This window comes from Bactrocera dorsalis, chromosome 4 (genome assembly GCF_023373825.1).
Source record: "Bactrocera dorsalis isolate Fly_Bdor chromosome 4, ASM2337382v1, whole genome shotgun sequence".
Lineage (NCBI taxonomy): Eukaryota > Metazoa > Arthropoda > Insecta > Diptera > Tephritidae > Bactrocera > Bactrocera dorsalis.
This window is the reverse complement of record NC_064306.1, coordinates 15,594,149-15,610,959: the sequence shown is the minus strand read 5'-3', so window position 1 is coordinate 15,610,959 and position 16,811 is coordinate 15,594,149. Positions and strand designations below refer to the sequence as shown.

General features: G+C 34.7%; 1 protein-coding gene across 1 annotated transcript; it reads left to right on the top strand.

Annotated features, from left to right (window-relative positions):
• Positions 1-1,840: 1,840 nt before the first annotated feature.
• Positions 1,841-16,507, top strand: LOC105233484 (insulin). The gene is made up of 3 exons (XM_011215586.4): positions 1,841-3,551; positions 15,194-15,422; positions 15,496-16,507. Exons 2-3 carry the CDS (start codon positions 15,194-15,196, stop codon positions 15,648-15,650), a joined length of 384 nt encoding a protein of 127 aa, XP_011213888.1. The 5' UTR covers positions 1,841-3,551; the 3' UTR covers positions 15,651-16,507.
• The last annotated feature ends 304 nt before the right edge of the window (positions 16,508-16,811 follow it).

Here is a 16,811-nt window from a genome sequence, read left to right as displayed (position 1 = left end):
GCAGTTTTACTCCGGAACCACTTTTGTAAATCCTTATTGGTGACTTGGATGAATCAGTAAATAGAGTCGATAATCTGAGCTACGAAGGGTCGTTCACTCACGTACGCCGTACAGTGCACATTTTTTTATTTTCTTTATTTTTTTTTTTTATTTTGTTTATAAATTGCAACTAGTTCAAATAAAAGAAAGAATGGATGGATATAGGGAGAATATTTTGGCTAAATAATCCGAAAATACTTCTGTTTTTTTTTAGTGCGCACTGAAGACGCTATTTCCGCTATGGTAATTATTTTGATAAGTCCGACAATTGATAATTTGAAAGAGAATATTCGACGCGTTTTGCTGAAAAACGCAGTAACCCTCTCATTCAACTCAAATTTAAGTCAGTGAATAACTTTTTGAGGTATAGAAACCATGGAGGATTTCGTGGTTCGTAGTCTAATTCGACTAATTTTGACCATGTATACGGTGATGTTGTGGCCAGTGCGATTTTATTTCTTCACTAAATGGTACTGTTTTTCTCTAATTTCACGTCTATTCAACCCAATAGTTCGACATAGTAGATCCGTGTTATCTTCCAGCCTGGATAATCAAGAAGCTAAGCGTCCAATTAAGAATGATTGCAATCTGTAACCTCTCGGAAAGCTAATAATATAACATTCAATAGGGTTTGATGGTCAAGTACATTATAAGAACCGATTAAACTTGTCAATAATTTATGATTTTCATAGACTCCGCTGACACGTGGTGTGTTTTTATATTCAAAATTTCTTCAGAGTGTTTGTTTCTTTACGGTGATAGGTTAATGATTAAGCTTATACGTATGTCTGTCTTGCAGATAGAAATTTTATATTTCATACTTTGGTATTTAAAATATCACGCTTCCGTTTACAGGCAAATCGTGTCCGTTATCAATCCAAATTAGTTACAAATTTTATAGCTTTCTTTGCTATTCTAATGTATGCTTATTACGCATAATTCTACAAAAAGCTTAAATTCGTGAACCAGTCGTACTTAAGTTTAACAGGCTCGTGACTTTTATACGTACGTTGCTAAGGCACATCCCTATTAAATAATTCTGCTTTATCATATTTAAACATTTAAGTTACATAAATTTACAATAAGGTATGCATGATACAAAATCACATAGTAAAACACCGCATCACTCCGATATACTCGTAGGTGACAAGAGACAACTCAACTGAAATGTATATTAAGAATCGAATATTTGATGAGGGCCAGGTGGAGCTATCGCCTCTTTAAATAAATGTTTTTAGAGTTAAAGGGCAACTCACATAAACCTCCGGTAAGATACCCAAATGAAGACAAAGTTTGAATGGCTATGATATGAGAATTATACATACTATATATTCTCTCATAATGAGACACGTAAATTTGATAGGCCAAACATCTTACAGATGCTTTTGCAAAAAGATAAATGATTCTTACTGCTACTAGCGTTATATAAAGAAAAAAAAACACCACCGTTTAGAAATTCTTTTGATAATAGTGGCAATAGTGGCAGGAATTAGACCCTCCTATTAATATATTTACATTTAAAGCACACGCAACGCCAAAACTCCTCGCAGATCAAAGGTATTTGAATGCTTTATAAGCTCTTTTTGATAGTGGGCAAGAAATACTGAAAAAACTAACAACGGCGTGTTGTATTAGCCGTTTCATCTATATATAGGTACATACATATGTACATATGTGATTCTTATCGTGTTTGTGGTTTGCTGTTTATTGTATTAAGTATCAAAATGATAATTAGTAAACAGCAGCGAATCGACAGCACCGACGAAGCTGTGGCCGAAGACACAGTTTTTAGGAGGCTCTTTTGCAAATTGGCTGTGAAACGGCGAACAACACGTGCTGTGCTACATATAACGTACTAAGCAATTAGGAAATTCAGAAAAAAGTTTAACAGAATTAGTAAAATCATTAAAAAAACAAATTCTGTTTCTTAAAAAGTATAAAAATCCAACATTTATTCGGTTGAAAGCTGGTGAAAATCTTGAGAGACTTTAGAAAAGTTCATGTCATTGCCAGCACAACGAGTTATTTGTGTGAGAATAAATTGAAAATAAACTATAATTCAGTTAACTACATTGATTACCTAATAAATAAAAAAAAATGTAACTATCAAACAAATCACAATCGCAGTTAAGTTGTTAACTCTCGTCAAACATCTTTATTAGTATATAAAAATATAAACAAGTGTTTAGCCTTCGCACACAAAGTTAGTAATATGTCAGATGTGAAAACCCACATAACATAGGAAACCACTGTAATAACACAACAACAATATATGATAAAAACAGCAATAGACAAGAAGTAATAAACTCTAACAGCAGCCGCGCTGCAAACGCTCTGACGCGCCGCAGTGTTTGTTATCCAGTTGTCAAACCCACCTGCGGTGTGAGTGAATGCTCAAACATCGCGTCTAACTATAGCACAGATCACGCTAAAAATAGCACAAACATTGACAGCCGCGCTAAGATACGCCAAGGAATCCACTGTCTTACACTTACACCTATCAATACGTACATAGAAGGTATTTAAACATAAATTTGTTCGCTGTTAGGCGGCAAGCAGCATACTCGTAGGCAGGCATTGGGGCTCCATGCTATAAGCGCTTATTCGCGCTCTGTGGCTAGCTGCTGCTGGACGCTTGCTGAGGATAGGTGCCACGGCTATTATTGTATACTGTGTCGTAGGCAAAAACAGGTCCAAAAATAGTCACTGGCGTGTTAAACATTAATGCCGAGCAGCAACACCGATACACAACAAACGAAAAAGTGGAAAAAATACTGAACAATCAGCAGCAAACAGCTTTATTCCCTGCAATTGAACATAGATTCATTTGTAACGTGGAAACAACTTCAAGAAAACAAACACAGTAATTTTAATAACAAGCAGCGGTAGTAGTGCATTGAAAAAGTAGTCAACATTGTAGCCGACTAGAAGACTCCAAAGCACCTCGCATACGAGCGCTTGGACCAGAGCGATGTTGAGCTCACACCGAAACAGTGCGAACCGCGCACCATAACACAGCAAACGTCAATAAACATACATGAAGAATTGCATTATTCGGTGGCGTTACCGTTAGTCACATAAGTAAAAATTATAAAAATAAATTTAAAAAATAAATTGCAATTTTGTTTAAAAAGAAATTAGCAAAAAGAAAAAAATATAATTATATGTTTTAAATTGCTAGTGATGTGCAACTTGTGATCTTCAATTACGCGTTTACGTAAAATATAAATTCGATTAATATAGTAACTCAGTTATCTCAAAATAAAAAAAGTTCCTGAAAAGGTGGTTTTGGTGAAAAGAAGCGAATCATAAGGTTTAAGCTTTGAAGTGGAACTACAAAGTACGAGTATAATAGCCAATAAATATAACAAAGTTTCAGAAAATTTCGGCAAAATCTGTTGCTGTCAGCGCGGGAGACGTCAGTTTGTTTATTTGTGTCCACAGGCATATAATGTTTAGATATCGCTTAAGTACTCATATACGTAGCGGTCAGACAACAACAATCACACAAAGTAAGTAAACATTTCAATATGGTATTAGCTATTTATACAAACATTGACGGCAGGCATTTTTTTCTTTCGGTATCAGGTGCTTTATTTGGATATTCTTAAAATCGCATTGACATTTTAGTGCACGTAATCATATGCGCACAAGTAAAAAAATCGGGCAAATTTATTTTTTTTTTTTTTTTGGTATATAATCGACCTCGTTTAAATTGATGTCAATGTCTTTTTGTGCATTCATTTTACGGTCAATGCCAACAGTTGAAAGAACTAGATAATTGTTTATTAAGCTGGGATTAAGAAATCTAATATATGTACATCAAATACATTAAAGTTCATTAATGCTGCTAAAAGTAAAAAAAAATATTCTAAATTATTTTAAATTCAAAAATATGTCACTGAAAAGTCGGTCATTATTGTTGTTTCTATAAAATTGTCTCGGTATTATGCAAAATAAGGAACAGGAAATTTTTTTCAAAAAAGGAATTAACACTCAGTCCACACATACACCAATATACTTATGAAAATAAAAACCGTAAATGGTTTAGACTCAGCTATTCGACGCTGTCCATCAGCTGAATACTTGTCTGATTATCAGTTCTGACGGGGTAACACTTATTGCTGAAGCTTAAGTAAACAATAAAAGTAATAAAATCGTACTTGAAATCTGCATTTGGAAGCCTTCTAAATTAGCTTTACTAAAACTGCACTAAAGCTAATTATAGTTTTTTTGAAATATATATATATATATATACATATATATATATATATATATATATAAAACAAGTAAGGAAGCGCTAAGGTTGGGTGCAACTGAACATTTTGTACTCTTGCAACTTGCAAGAATCAAAGGCAGGGAAATCATGAGTAAAGTAAGCCGGATTTTCGAAAATACTGATATTAGTTACATACATATATAGGGGATAGGCCAAGGTTTCGCTCAAATTTATCTATTTTAGGCACAAAGATACACTGTTATGAGTAAACACGCTCTCTTATTTTTATTGGGATAACTCACATATTGGCCGATATATGCGGTACAAAGTCACCCGGAAGTTCGAAAATCTTTATATTAGGTATATGGGGGTTAAGGGAAGTATTGGTCCGATTCAACCCATTTTTGACAACAGACACACTATTATAGGGGAAGGACTGAAAACTGAACGAATCAAGTGGAATTTAAAATTGTGCTATATGGAAAGGAGACGTGATTTCGTCCATATTCACAATGTGACATAATAATGTAGGAGGAACGTACTACATTTTCACCAAAAAGTGGCTCCTCTAAAGCTCTCTCATCCCATCCCGATGGTAAAATTAAACGTCTCTGTTTTTACACTGTCAGTGGAAGTTCTTAAAAGATTTGTTCTAAGCAAATTTGGTTGTTGTAGCTAAAGTAGTTCAGGATATATATATTGTATATTAGGGTGATTCAAAAAAAAAGTATTTTTTTTTCGTTTGGTACTCGGAAAAATAGGTTCCTAGACACCTCTAAGAAAGCCTCTCCAAAAACCTATTTACGAAGTGCAACGCAAGTGAGGATGATCGCCATTCACTTAGGAGTGGACAGAAACGATCCCTTTACATATGGCTCAAGCAGCTCACGATTTCTGGTCTTTGACCAAGTATCCTCTGGGTAGCCTAAGAACATCCGTTTGAAGGCGAGCTAAAGTGAGAAAGCAAAACATTCCCCACATAGGGTTGTGAACAGTGTTTGGGACCCGACACGAAAAAAAACACCCTCAATGAAAAATAACAACCAAACAGTCGTCGCACTCGCGACTTGGCACCCACGTCACTGTTGACAGTCATAACTTCGAAGATAATTTCGTCTATTTAGGAACCAGCATCAAAACCAACAACAACGTCAGACTAGAAACCCAAAGCAGGATATCTCTTGCCAACAGGTGCTACTTTGGACTGAGTCGGCAATTAAGAAGTAAAGTCCTCTCTCGACGAACAAAAACAAAACTCTATAAGTCACTCATTATTTCCGTCCTGCTTTATGGTGCAGAGGCTTGGACGATGACAACAACTGATGAGTCGACGTTGCGAGTTTTCGAGAGAAAAGTTCTGCGAAAGATTTATGGCCCTTTGCGTGTTGGTCACTGCGAATATCGCATTCGATGGAACAATGAGCTGTATGAGATATACGACGAAATTGACATAGTTCAGCGAATTAAAAGACAGCGGCTACGCTGGCTAGGTCATGTCGCCCGAATGGACGAAAACACTTCAGCTCTGAAAGTATTCGACGCAGTACCCGCCGGGGGAAGCAGTGGAAGAGGAAGACATCCACTCCGTTGGAAGGATCAGATAGAGAAGGACCTGGCTTCGCTTGAAATCTCCAATTAGCGCCACCTTGCGAAAAGAAGAAACGACTGGCGCGCTGTTGTTAACTCGGCTATAACCGCGTAAGCGGTTTCAACGCCAGTAAAGAAGAAAGATAAAACCCTATATCAATCTCGCTAGTTTTAGGTAATACGTACAACCGTTTGGTGAACAAAACTATAATATTCTGTACCAACTGGTTGCAAGACTATAACTAGTAGATCCGACGCACATAAGAGCATTTACCCTCAAAAACCGGACAAAATTATTTTAAGTGATTTTATGAATGAAAATGCATGTTTGAATATAATAATGCAATTTATTAAAATAAAACAAATAAGGAAGGGCTAATTTCGTGTGCAACCGAACATTTTATATTGAATATATGTATATTAAAATAAAATGATAAAGTAAAATTATAATAAAAAAATGAGAATTCCCCCGTGTGTTGTTACAAAGCCTCTTCTGATTCATCAGAATGTTCAGGCAATCCTGCTTCAGTGTCGACGTGGACCTATAGTTCCTGTGACTCGAAGAGCTTTATAGTTTCACTCAAGAAGGATGGCTTTTGCTTCGTTGACGGTTTCGCTGGCAACTTAAAAATGGATCAGATGTGTGAAGAAGCCAGCATCTTGGTTGCACTGAACCCATGAAAATTTTCTTGCAAAGTCTTGTCGATATAGACGATAATGCTTGTTTTCAGCCTCCGCTGCCTCTTCTCATAGCTGACCGATAGGTAAGATAGCGTATTTTATGATTGTTGGGCCATGTGCAAGCATTTTATGAAGAGTGAGCGTCATTGGATGCCAGGATGCTCCACGTACATTTTTGCTGTATCTTTGCAAAATATTTGAAATTTCATTACATCAATTTTATGGCCAGATGATATTGCTTCTAGAATGACCTTAAGTTTGATTATGAAATTTTTTTATTCCTGTAATTTCAGCAGCTAAATCTGGATCGATGAAGAATCTTCGAGATGTGTTACCCGAATTAGGATTTCCGAAACCAGCCCTATTAATAGTCCAGCCCTTTCCCTGTATGTTTTTTGGATTCTCTCCTTATTTTCTTTCACAAGTTTTTTCTCTTCTGTGGTTCGGACTTGCCATTTCTTCAAAGGAAGTTTATAAGCAAGGTGTAATATTGTTTCAAATAAACGGATCCTAGCGTGGAGAATTGACAAATCAAATTTTAATGACTGGGATTTTCCTCATTAGTACTTTCAAAGTTATTGAAACTTTTTGACGTTTTTCAACATATGTAACATCTCATGGTAGAAGTGGAAGCAATGTATGTCGCACGAAAATATCTCGTATTGGATTGGGTATTTTGGTCACCAGCAATCGTTTTGCCTGATTCTCTACTTTAATATAAAAACGAAATAATAGAAAAAATTCCTAACGTAGATCTTGCACATTTTCAATTCCAGTAATTTTGGGTACCACTCGAAAAATGTATACCCTCTTCCCACCCGTCTAGATTAATTTAGCAGGACTTCAGTTTTCAACCAAAAAAAAATTAATAAACCAGTACTCATTTTTTTACAACTGATCTACTTTTTTCAACGCGTTTTTTTTACAGGGGGGGAAAGAGGGGGCAAATGTTTAAGTTGCTATGTTAAGTAGAAACCCTGTAGTTTACTAAGAAAAAAATCATAGCTCGACCTCGCCCAAAACTATAAAAAAAACACTAATTTCTAAAAAATAAAAAAAAAAATTTAGTTTTTTTAATGATTCCTTGTTTTCTCGAAAAAAAAACACAATAATTCATTAACTAAATTAATTTTTATACTATTAATATTAAATACATACCATGTTGTCCTGAATTTATAAAAAGTATTTCCATGAATTCCGTTCACGCATTAAAAAAAAACCCTTGAAATCTCGAGAACAATGGAGGGTTTCGCGAATAAGCATGTGCGTTCTGAACGAAGTCTAGGTTTCGACTACTTGTGTGGCCATAAATCGGCCTGAAGGTCATTCATTTAATCGGTTCATTGTAGACCGGTTATTTAGGTACCAACAAAAAACAATTTTGAGTACCATCGCTGAAGTTTGTAATTTTAAATTTTGTCCGGTTTTTGAGGGTAAATGCTCCTATGTGCGACGATGCGTTGTTCTCTGCTATTCAATACAGTGAAAATATTAGGTACAAATAAAGACGAAGATTGATATCCATATGTGCATATATTTGCCAATGGAAGAAATAATGCATTTCCCATTTGCGTTTTATATTATATTAATAGTAATAATTATACTTTTTTGGAAATTTTGATCACATGCTTATGTTTAAAAATATGAATGTATACAGTGAAATTCTGCATTACGGACAGTCCTTATAAGCGGAAAGACGTGAAAATTTGCACGGGTGTTCCCTTAGTCCTGGAGTAGGTTCTAATAGCCCTCGATTTTGCAATTTATGTAGATATTTATAACTCAAGAATGGCTGAAAATTGGTGATGAGGTAGCTATAAATAAAAAAATATATTTTAGAACAGAGGTATGTGTTTAATATTCATGTAAGAATCATTTAAATATTTTTTTACTTCGAAAACAAAAATTTACATCATACAGCTACTGACAGGGAACAGTAGTTTATTACATACACATATATGATTATATGTATGAATTATACTGATAGTTACTTAACTAGAAAAGGTTTAATCATAATTTAGATGAGTTCATAAAAGCTCACAAATATTCTTGAAGCCGATTTTGCAATTGCATTCGATGAATAATACATATTGAACAAAACATTACCATATGATTAGATACAGGGTGTGAGACGCGCCATCTTCTGCTCGACTCCTGCACTGTTATACGCTATAAGAGGAAGCAAATGTACATATGTATATGTAACGATATACGATGCAGATGCAGATGCAGAGAGTGTAAAGACATTTGTTAATATGTTGTTACATCTTACGTATTTAAGTATGTACTATTCCTTAAGTGATTTACGAAGTCAACAAAAAATATAGATTGCTAATTTAACTATTCCTGTATATTGTTATCAATTAATTTTTACGGAACTGATAATTGTCCTACCTGATATTAGCATGCATTTATTAATTCAGTAGAAATATAGTTTCGAGTTGCAGCTTCTGACCCTAACAATACATTTTAAATACACGGTTTTGCCACGCTCCATATATGGACAGCTCCCATAGCCGGACAAAAACACAGCGACGGTGCATGTCTGGTTATGAGCAATTTCACAATAAAATATTTTTTTTTAATTGTTTTACTTTTAATATAATTGAGATATAAACTAACCTATCTTATACACAATTTGAACGCAGTATACAAAAATCTTCATTAGTTTAGAAGAAAACGTAACACATAATTTTTATATTGTATATAGAAATAGATAGACAAGCAAACAAATTCTTTACTGATATACTAATATTTCAGTTTTTCTTAAAATTACATCCCTTAAAACTCATTGAAAAAAATTTTTATTAAAGTATGTATATTGTTTCTATGTATATCTGATACAATCAATCAAAATCATTAATCACTTCTCTTTTGCTTTGAGGCACTAATAAATTGTAGGTTCAACGTGACGTATGCGTAATTTTTAGTTCCCAGCGATTCCAACCTGTCAAAAGGATTATGCTTATTGTAAATTAAAAACTAACATCTCCACAGAATGTTGTTCTTGAGAAATATATGAATTAAAATAGTGGGCGAGTTTTTCACATAATCACACACATTATTTAATCATTCCATTTTACTGCTTCTCCTTCATTTTTCTAGAAAAACGATAATATTTTCTTAAATTCCACAAGTATGAAAAATACTAAAGTATACTCCTGCCATATATCGAAATCCGACCAACCGTCTGACCATTATTCTACTAAACATACAAATATAAACATTAATTATATTTCACAACTGTAAGATGACCCTTTGCTAGTTATAACACCATACGAGTAATAAAAATCAGATTTTAATCACACCTCCAGTATACTTTAAGAATCAATAATTGTGAAAAAAGTTTAGTAGGACCTTAATATTTTGGGATGATAATAAAATTGTAGAAACATTTATGTCCTTTTTTTAAAGGCAGTTAGTATTTCTGATCTTCAATCTGATGAGCAAGTCGATAGCTTTCTATGGGCCGCAATTTATTTCCGCCGATCGTAATCATTCGCGAGCTAATCCCTCAGCTTTTGGTATATAGCTGCCGATTAAAATAAAGTTCTTATGCAAAAGCTTAAACTTGTGCAGGATATAGCTTTGTTGCAGCCAAGGATAACATTTTTTTCTTGTGAAAATACAATGGAAAATTTACTCGCGGCCGTCAGCGTTTGCTGGACTGTTTCTTCATTTCATTTTTTCCATATTCTTTATACTACGCATACGTTTTCTTAGACATAAGTACTGTATACAAAACAAAAATATCTTTAAGAATTGGTTTTTTCTCTGGTATCAATTTTCAAAATTTTCAATTTAACAAAGGAAAATAATATTTTCAAAGTGAAAACAATTGTTTATTGAGCAATTTTTTCTATTTAAAAACAATTGTATAAAACTGTTATAACGGGTGGGCCATCTAACGTTTTAAATTTGAATGATCTATATTTCGACATTAGAAACGTCAAATACCATTCGGAAAGCGACAGATATTCAGTAAAAAGTCTAAAATTTATGAATTGGGTCGCTATTTACTATTCTACACTTCGCAGATCGGGCAGAAGATCGTTTGACCGAGGATGGTCAATTTTACCGAAAAATCATCTTTTCGGACGAGGCTCATTTGCACCTCGATGGTTACGTTAACAAGCAGAATTGTCGCATTTGGGGCACAAAAAACCTGCACGTAATCGTCGAGAAGCCAATGCACCCGCACGAATCACTGTATGGTGCGGATTTTGGTCTGGTGGAATCATCGGCGCATTTCGGCTTCCGTAAAAGGTTTTTGACGAGATGCCAAGCAAAACATTGGGCAACTTTCATCTTTTTATGCTTTGCCACACTCCAATCGCCATTTTTATTAGAAAAAGACACTGAAAGCAAAGCGTTTACTGTGGCAGACCCTTGGTTTTCAGCGCTTCGTTGTTTAAGTATGAATTGTCACGCAAAGCCAGGAGAGTTTTATGTCAATGGGTCTTTACGTATGATCGTACCAAACGGTAATTTCGACTAAATCCGATGTGATACCGTTATGATAAAGGTAAACTGAAAACACATTTTTACCCGAAAGTGCATTATAGTAACATAGTATCTACCAATTCTCATTGCTAGTGTTACGAACACTATCGGCAAAGGTTTAATACTATGAAAGGGCGCCTTTATAATAACTGTCAATCACAATATTCAAGAGAAACACGCTTTGAACATAAAAAATTTAATCAATTCAAATCAGCGTTTAATTTTAAATGAATGAATTAAGTCAAGCTTATCTCTGTTTAGTAACTCAAGCACATGTGGGGTAATGCAAGTTTCAAATGTAGATCCAAATATAAACTCCCAACACGAGCATGCACACTATCATCTGTATATGTTTATATGTATGTACATTTATAGTAATTGCCTGGTATGCAGTCAGTATTATTTATAATAATTTGGATTTTATTCTCTTAAGTACTTAATTGCATTCTTATACTAAGTATTTCTATGAGAGCGCAAACGAAGGCGAACTGGCGTCTTCTGGAAATTTTGTGTTATTGTATTTATACAAGTATGCATACTTGTGGGATGTCGTTGTTAAATCGACAAATCTATGCAAGCTATAATTATATAGTTGCTCATACATTTGTTTGTTCATGTTGGGTTCCGATTTCCCCAAGGCGATCAGAGTTTTTTAATTTTTTTTTTTTTCTCGTGGCTTTATTAAAATAGATTAACTACTTTTTCTCAAGCAAAACTTAAGTGACAACGCTACGCCAACGCTTTCGAAGCCAACAACTGAAATGTAAACAACAATAAGTTTAATTACAAAAGCAACAGTGGCGGCGGCAACAACAAATCCATGCCCTAAATGATAAGAAATGCATTGAGCGAGCTCCTCCAAAGTTATTCGTAAACATTTATACATACATATACATACATATATGTGTAAATGTTTATTTTTAAACATTGAAATTTATTTTAATAAGTACACACGCCTGTACTCTTAATGATTAATCGAAATTCAAAGCATACAAGGAATTAAAAACAATTATATATGTACATATAATTATTTATACTCAATGTAGGCGATAATTATCTACCAATTTGTAACCATATACACTCATGAGTACATCTAGTTATATGTATGTACATATATTGAGCGCTCGTAGTATTAATATGTAACAAATCTGACAATCCAAAAATTTATTCTGCCAGGAAGCAAAGGTTATCTACCTCATAACCATTTTATATGTACCCATGTGTATATTTTATTATTGACATCAATGAGAACAACACCCAATATGTGTAGACTCCCTGTAGCCGCTTCATGAACATTTATTACATGCATCAACATTTGTTAATTATAATAATGCGTATTTTTAAGGAAAGTCCACAGAAACAGCTCTAAACTCGTTGCTAGCAGAGATTGAATCTCTGGAAGTAAAAACATACGCCCTAATAGTCTTCCTTGACGTAGAAAGCGCTTTCAATAACGTCCAGTTTAAGGGCATACTGAAAGCTCTTAAAGATCTGAACATCACCGAACCTCCATAGTTTCAACGCCGGAAGTTTCATGATGTGTACCTCTCTCTCTAAATAGGTACACTTCAAAGAGGGGTGTTATTTTCACTTTTCTGCGCCTTAACAATGAATTGAATTTTGTTCAATCTAGAAGAGAACACCCTCGCAAACGCTATGCAAACAATTGTAAATGACATAAATCGATGGGACGTATCGTGCGGCCTATAATTAAATCGACATAATATTGTACATTAGGAAACAAAAAAATCCAATCCGCTACTTAGGTCTAAGGAATAGTGGCCTTCCGACTACCAGAACACTGCAGTGTTTTCCAATCGGAGATCGCAGGTTTTCCTTGAAGATAGTGAAATAATGCCTCGATCTCTTAGAGGATCTCACATCATATTTTACGATAAACCTGCAATGGGTTCCAGTACACAGTGATATTCCTGACAACTGCCTATAACATGCAATAACTATTGTTCTGTCAAGACGTTGAAGAAAAAGAGACTTTGGAACACCTTCTTTGTGAAAGCGGGGCTTTGTATAAGAAAAAAAAATCGCCGAGGGTTTTTCGACGGGGTCTTGCAGGTTTCACAGATAAAGCATTTTGTATTGATGAACTTCATCAGGAGCACAAGGTGGTTAAGGGAGGAACAAATAGAGTGAGGCGATTTAATCATTTTCGTTTTACAGTGGACCTCCTTAGAGCCTAGGTGCATCGTCACACGTCTACCCTACCTACTTAAATACTTGTTCCTTTCAAATCTATATTTTATCAAATGGTTTTCAATTTTGACACAGCTGCAACCTTCCCCGAACTATTATAGCGCTACTCTTGAATGCCAATAATATTTCAGCTAAATAAGAACAGCCTTAGCTTCATCGGTAACCCGCCATTTTCTATAAATAATCAACAATCACGTTTCCGAAAAATTGAATTTCACTGGATGAAAATCGATGAGTGGTCGATTTTAAAACCGTTACACAGTCTCAATGCTGGTATTTATAATTTTGATAACACATTGTATTTTGCGATTCACTTCCTCTAAGTTAGTGGCTCACTAGAAACACTTTGTAAAAATAATATACACTTTTCATATTTAACAGTTCATACTTAAGTTGTGCTTAAGATAAAACAGGAAAATAGTGTTTTATAGTTCATACATAAGTTATGTTTCAGACAAGGCGACTCCCTATCGTGCGCCTTCTTCCATCTGCTGCTGGAGAAAATAATTCGAGCTGCAGAACGTAATCTAGCAGGTACAATTTTTTATAAGAGTGTACAGCTGTATGCCGATGATATTGTTCGTTAGTTCTGCTTTCTCCAGACTGGACAAGAAAGCAAAGCAAATGGGTCTGGCAGTGAACGAGGGCAAGACGAAATATCTCCTGTCATCAAACAAACAATCGTCGCACTCGCGACTTGGCTCTCATGTCACTATTGACAGTCATAGCTTTGAAGTCGTAGATAAGTTCGTTTATCTTGGCACTAGTATTAACACCAACAACAATTTTAGCCTCGAAATCCAATGCAGGATATCTCTTGTCAGCAGGTGCGACTTCGGACTACGTAGGCAATTGAGAAGTAAAGTCCGATCTCGACGAACAAAAACAAAACTCTATAAGTCACTCATTATTTCCGTCTTGCTATATGGTGCAGAGGCCTGGACAATGACAACAACTGATGAATCAACGTTACGAGTTTTAGAGAGAAAAGTTCTGCGAAAACTTTATGGTCCCTTGCGCGTTGGCCACGACGAATATTGCATTCGATGAAACGATGAGCTGTATGAGTTATGCGACGACATTGACATAGTTCAGCGAATTAAAAGACAGCGGCTACTCTGGCTAGGTCATGTTGCCCGAATGGACGAAAACACTCCAGCTCTGAAAGTATTTGACGCGATACCCGCCAGGGGAAGCAGATGAAGAGGAACACCTCCACTCCATTGGAAGGACCAAGTGGAGGAGGACCTGGCTTCGCTTGGTATATCCAATTACCACGTAGCGAAAAAAGCGCTGTTGTTAACTCGGCTATAATCGCGTAAACGGTGTCTACGCCAGTAAAGAAGAAGAAGAAGAAGACTTAAGTTATGCTTAAGTATTGAAAATGGGAGACTTAAGCAGTGCTTAAGTAACAGCTGATTTTTGTTTTGAATTGTTTTGAATTTTCAGTTATTTGTCAAAAGAAGAATAATAAGAAATAAGAAATTATTTTTTGTAAAAAAACATGGAATCGGATTGGGATTTCCACCAGTTCCAATAGGTGCTCCGACTCGCTAGCGGTGAAATTCGGCGTTCTTTTGTTGTTTTCATCCATTTCCGATATAACTTTCCTCGCAAATTTATGTATTGTCTGTTATAATTTAAATATTTCAAACATATTTTTAAGGATGACATTTGTGAAACATATGTTGCCCATAACGTTGCCATATATCATAACACAATTTTATAGAACTTAAGCATTGACAGCGATACGCAAACGACTACTGAGTCTGCTTAGCTAAGATTTTATTTGGGCACAACTTAAGTATGGACTGTGAAACCGGGCATAAGTCTTACATCTTTTGCTTTTATAATGCAGTCTTTATTCTATTTTACTCGATATTACTTAATCTTTTTGAGGTTTAAACGAGAGACATATTTCAATTATTTCAAAATTTTGTTATTTACTTACAGATGATGTTTCCAAAACACACCGTAAACTTTCCTAACCTGCTGTGCCTTAGTTTAGTCGTTATCAGTTTTGTATTTTGTGTGGAACTATCGCCGCACTGTACAGAAGCTTTACCTTTACTTCCTGGTGGTAGTAATGATGTGGAGTTCAAACGCTACTGTAGTACTAATCTCTCAGATGCGATCCGTCTCATATGCGGTGGACGCTACTACTCACTGTCTCGAAAATTTCGTAAGTATACAAACAAATTTAAGTTTTTTTAACATAATTTAATTTTTTATTATGCATTATTTATTTTATGCAGCCGATAGTGTTGGCATGGGACACGTGTCCAGCCTGAAGCGGTTAGCCGGTGAGGAAGGTGAATATCGGCAACCTTTTCAAGGTGCCATACACGAGTGCTGTCGCCGTCCGTGCGGCTATCCGGAGCTCAAATCATATTGTGAACCCGATTACTGATCAGCAATGATATGATAAAGACGTATGCGAGAGATTGGTAACAAACCATTTGACTTAGGCTCACGTGAAATTTCATTAATTTACATACTATACATACGTATTAGCCATAACCTCATGCATTTGAATCATACGAATTTGTTTTATCGTCTTTTTAGTAATTAAATTAAAATCAATTAACTTAGTTTAAGGATTAAATGTCTCGGACATTATATGGATATTGCTATATATATACATATATTTATGTATACATAAGCGCATTGTGTGGTAGTTATGAATAGTGAAAACAGGAGAATTTAAAGGTTGATAATGTGACCCATGTGATATAAGTACGTGAAGTTAAATAATTTTTATAAAACAATGATGAAAACAACAAAGCAGTCAGCAGCAATTTAAGAACTGGAGAAATGCCAGCTCACGAAAGTTTTTGAAATGAGTGAAAGCTGCCAATTTGCTGTACTTTGTTTTGCATTTTTTGTTTGTATGTACATACATACGTATATGCGTATAAATATATGTACATATATATGTTTATATGTATGTATGTATGTATATTGAAAAACGTGGCTTGTGCTGTTTACAAATTTTATATTAGAAGTATTTGTTGAAATTATTGAATAAATTATTTGTTTTGTTTTATTGCTACTAAAATGCATTATTTCTAGTTAAATTGAATTTAGTTAAATTGATAAAAAGCAACGTACAGCGGATTTTATAGTTAGTTAAATCATTAATAATTTAATATAATTTATATTGTTCGCTATAAAACTTTGTATGTAATATTTGCAAATATATAATTTATATAAATACAAACTAGAACTAATGGCTAATAAAAAGAAAAATAATGTAATTCAAGCAAATTAATGTTGTTTCCTTCGAACTTGAAAACGAATTTGAGTTTCGGGAACTTAAAAGATCGGACGGAACAAATATGATGAATAGGTTGGCCGAACAATAATCATGAGAGTAGACTTCCAGAAATAATTTTTCGCAGTAAAACCACGCACACGAACGACCAGTTTTTACAAACATGTATGTACTACTGTACCCAAAAAATAAGGTGACATTTGTATTTAAATTGCGCGCGTCGAAGGATTTGGAGAATTATTTTTTTTTTAGGTTGGTGGTACTGTCAGTCATATTTGTGTCAAATTTCATGTCAAA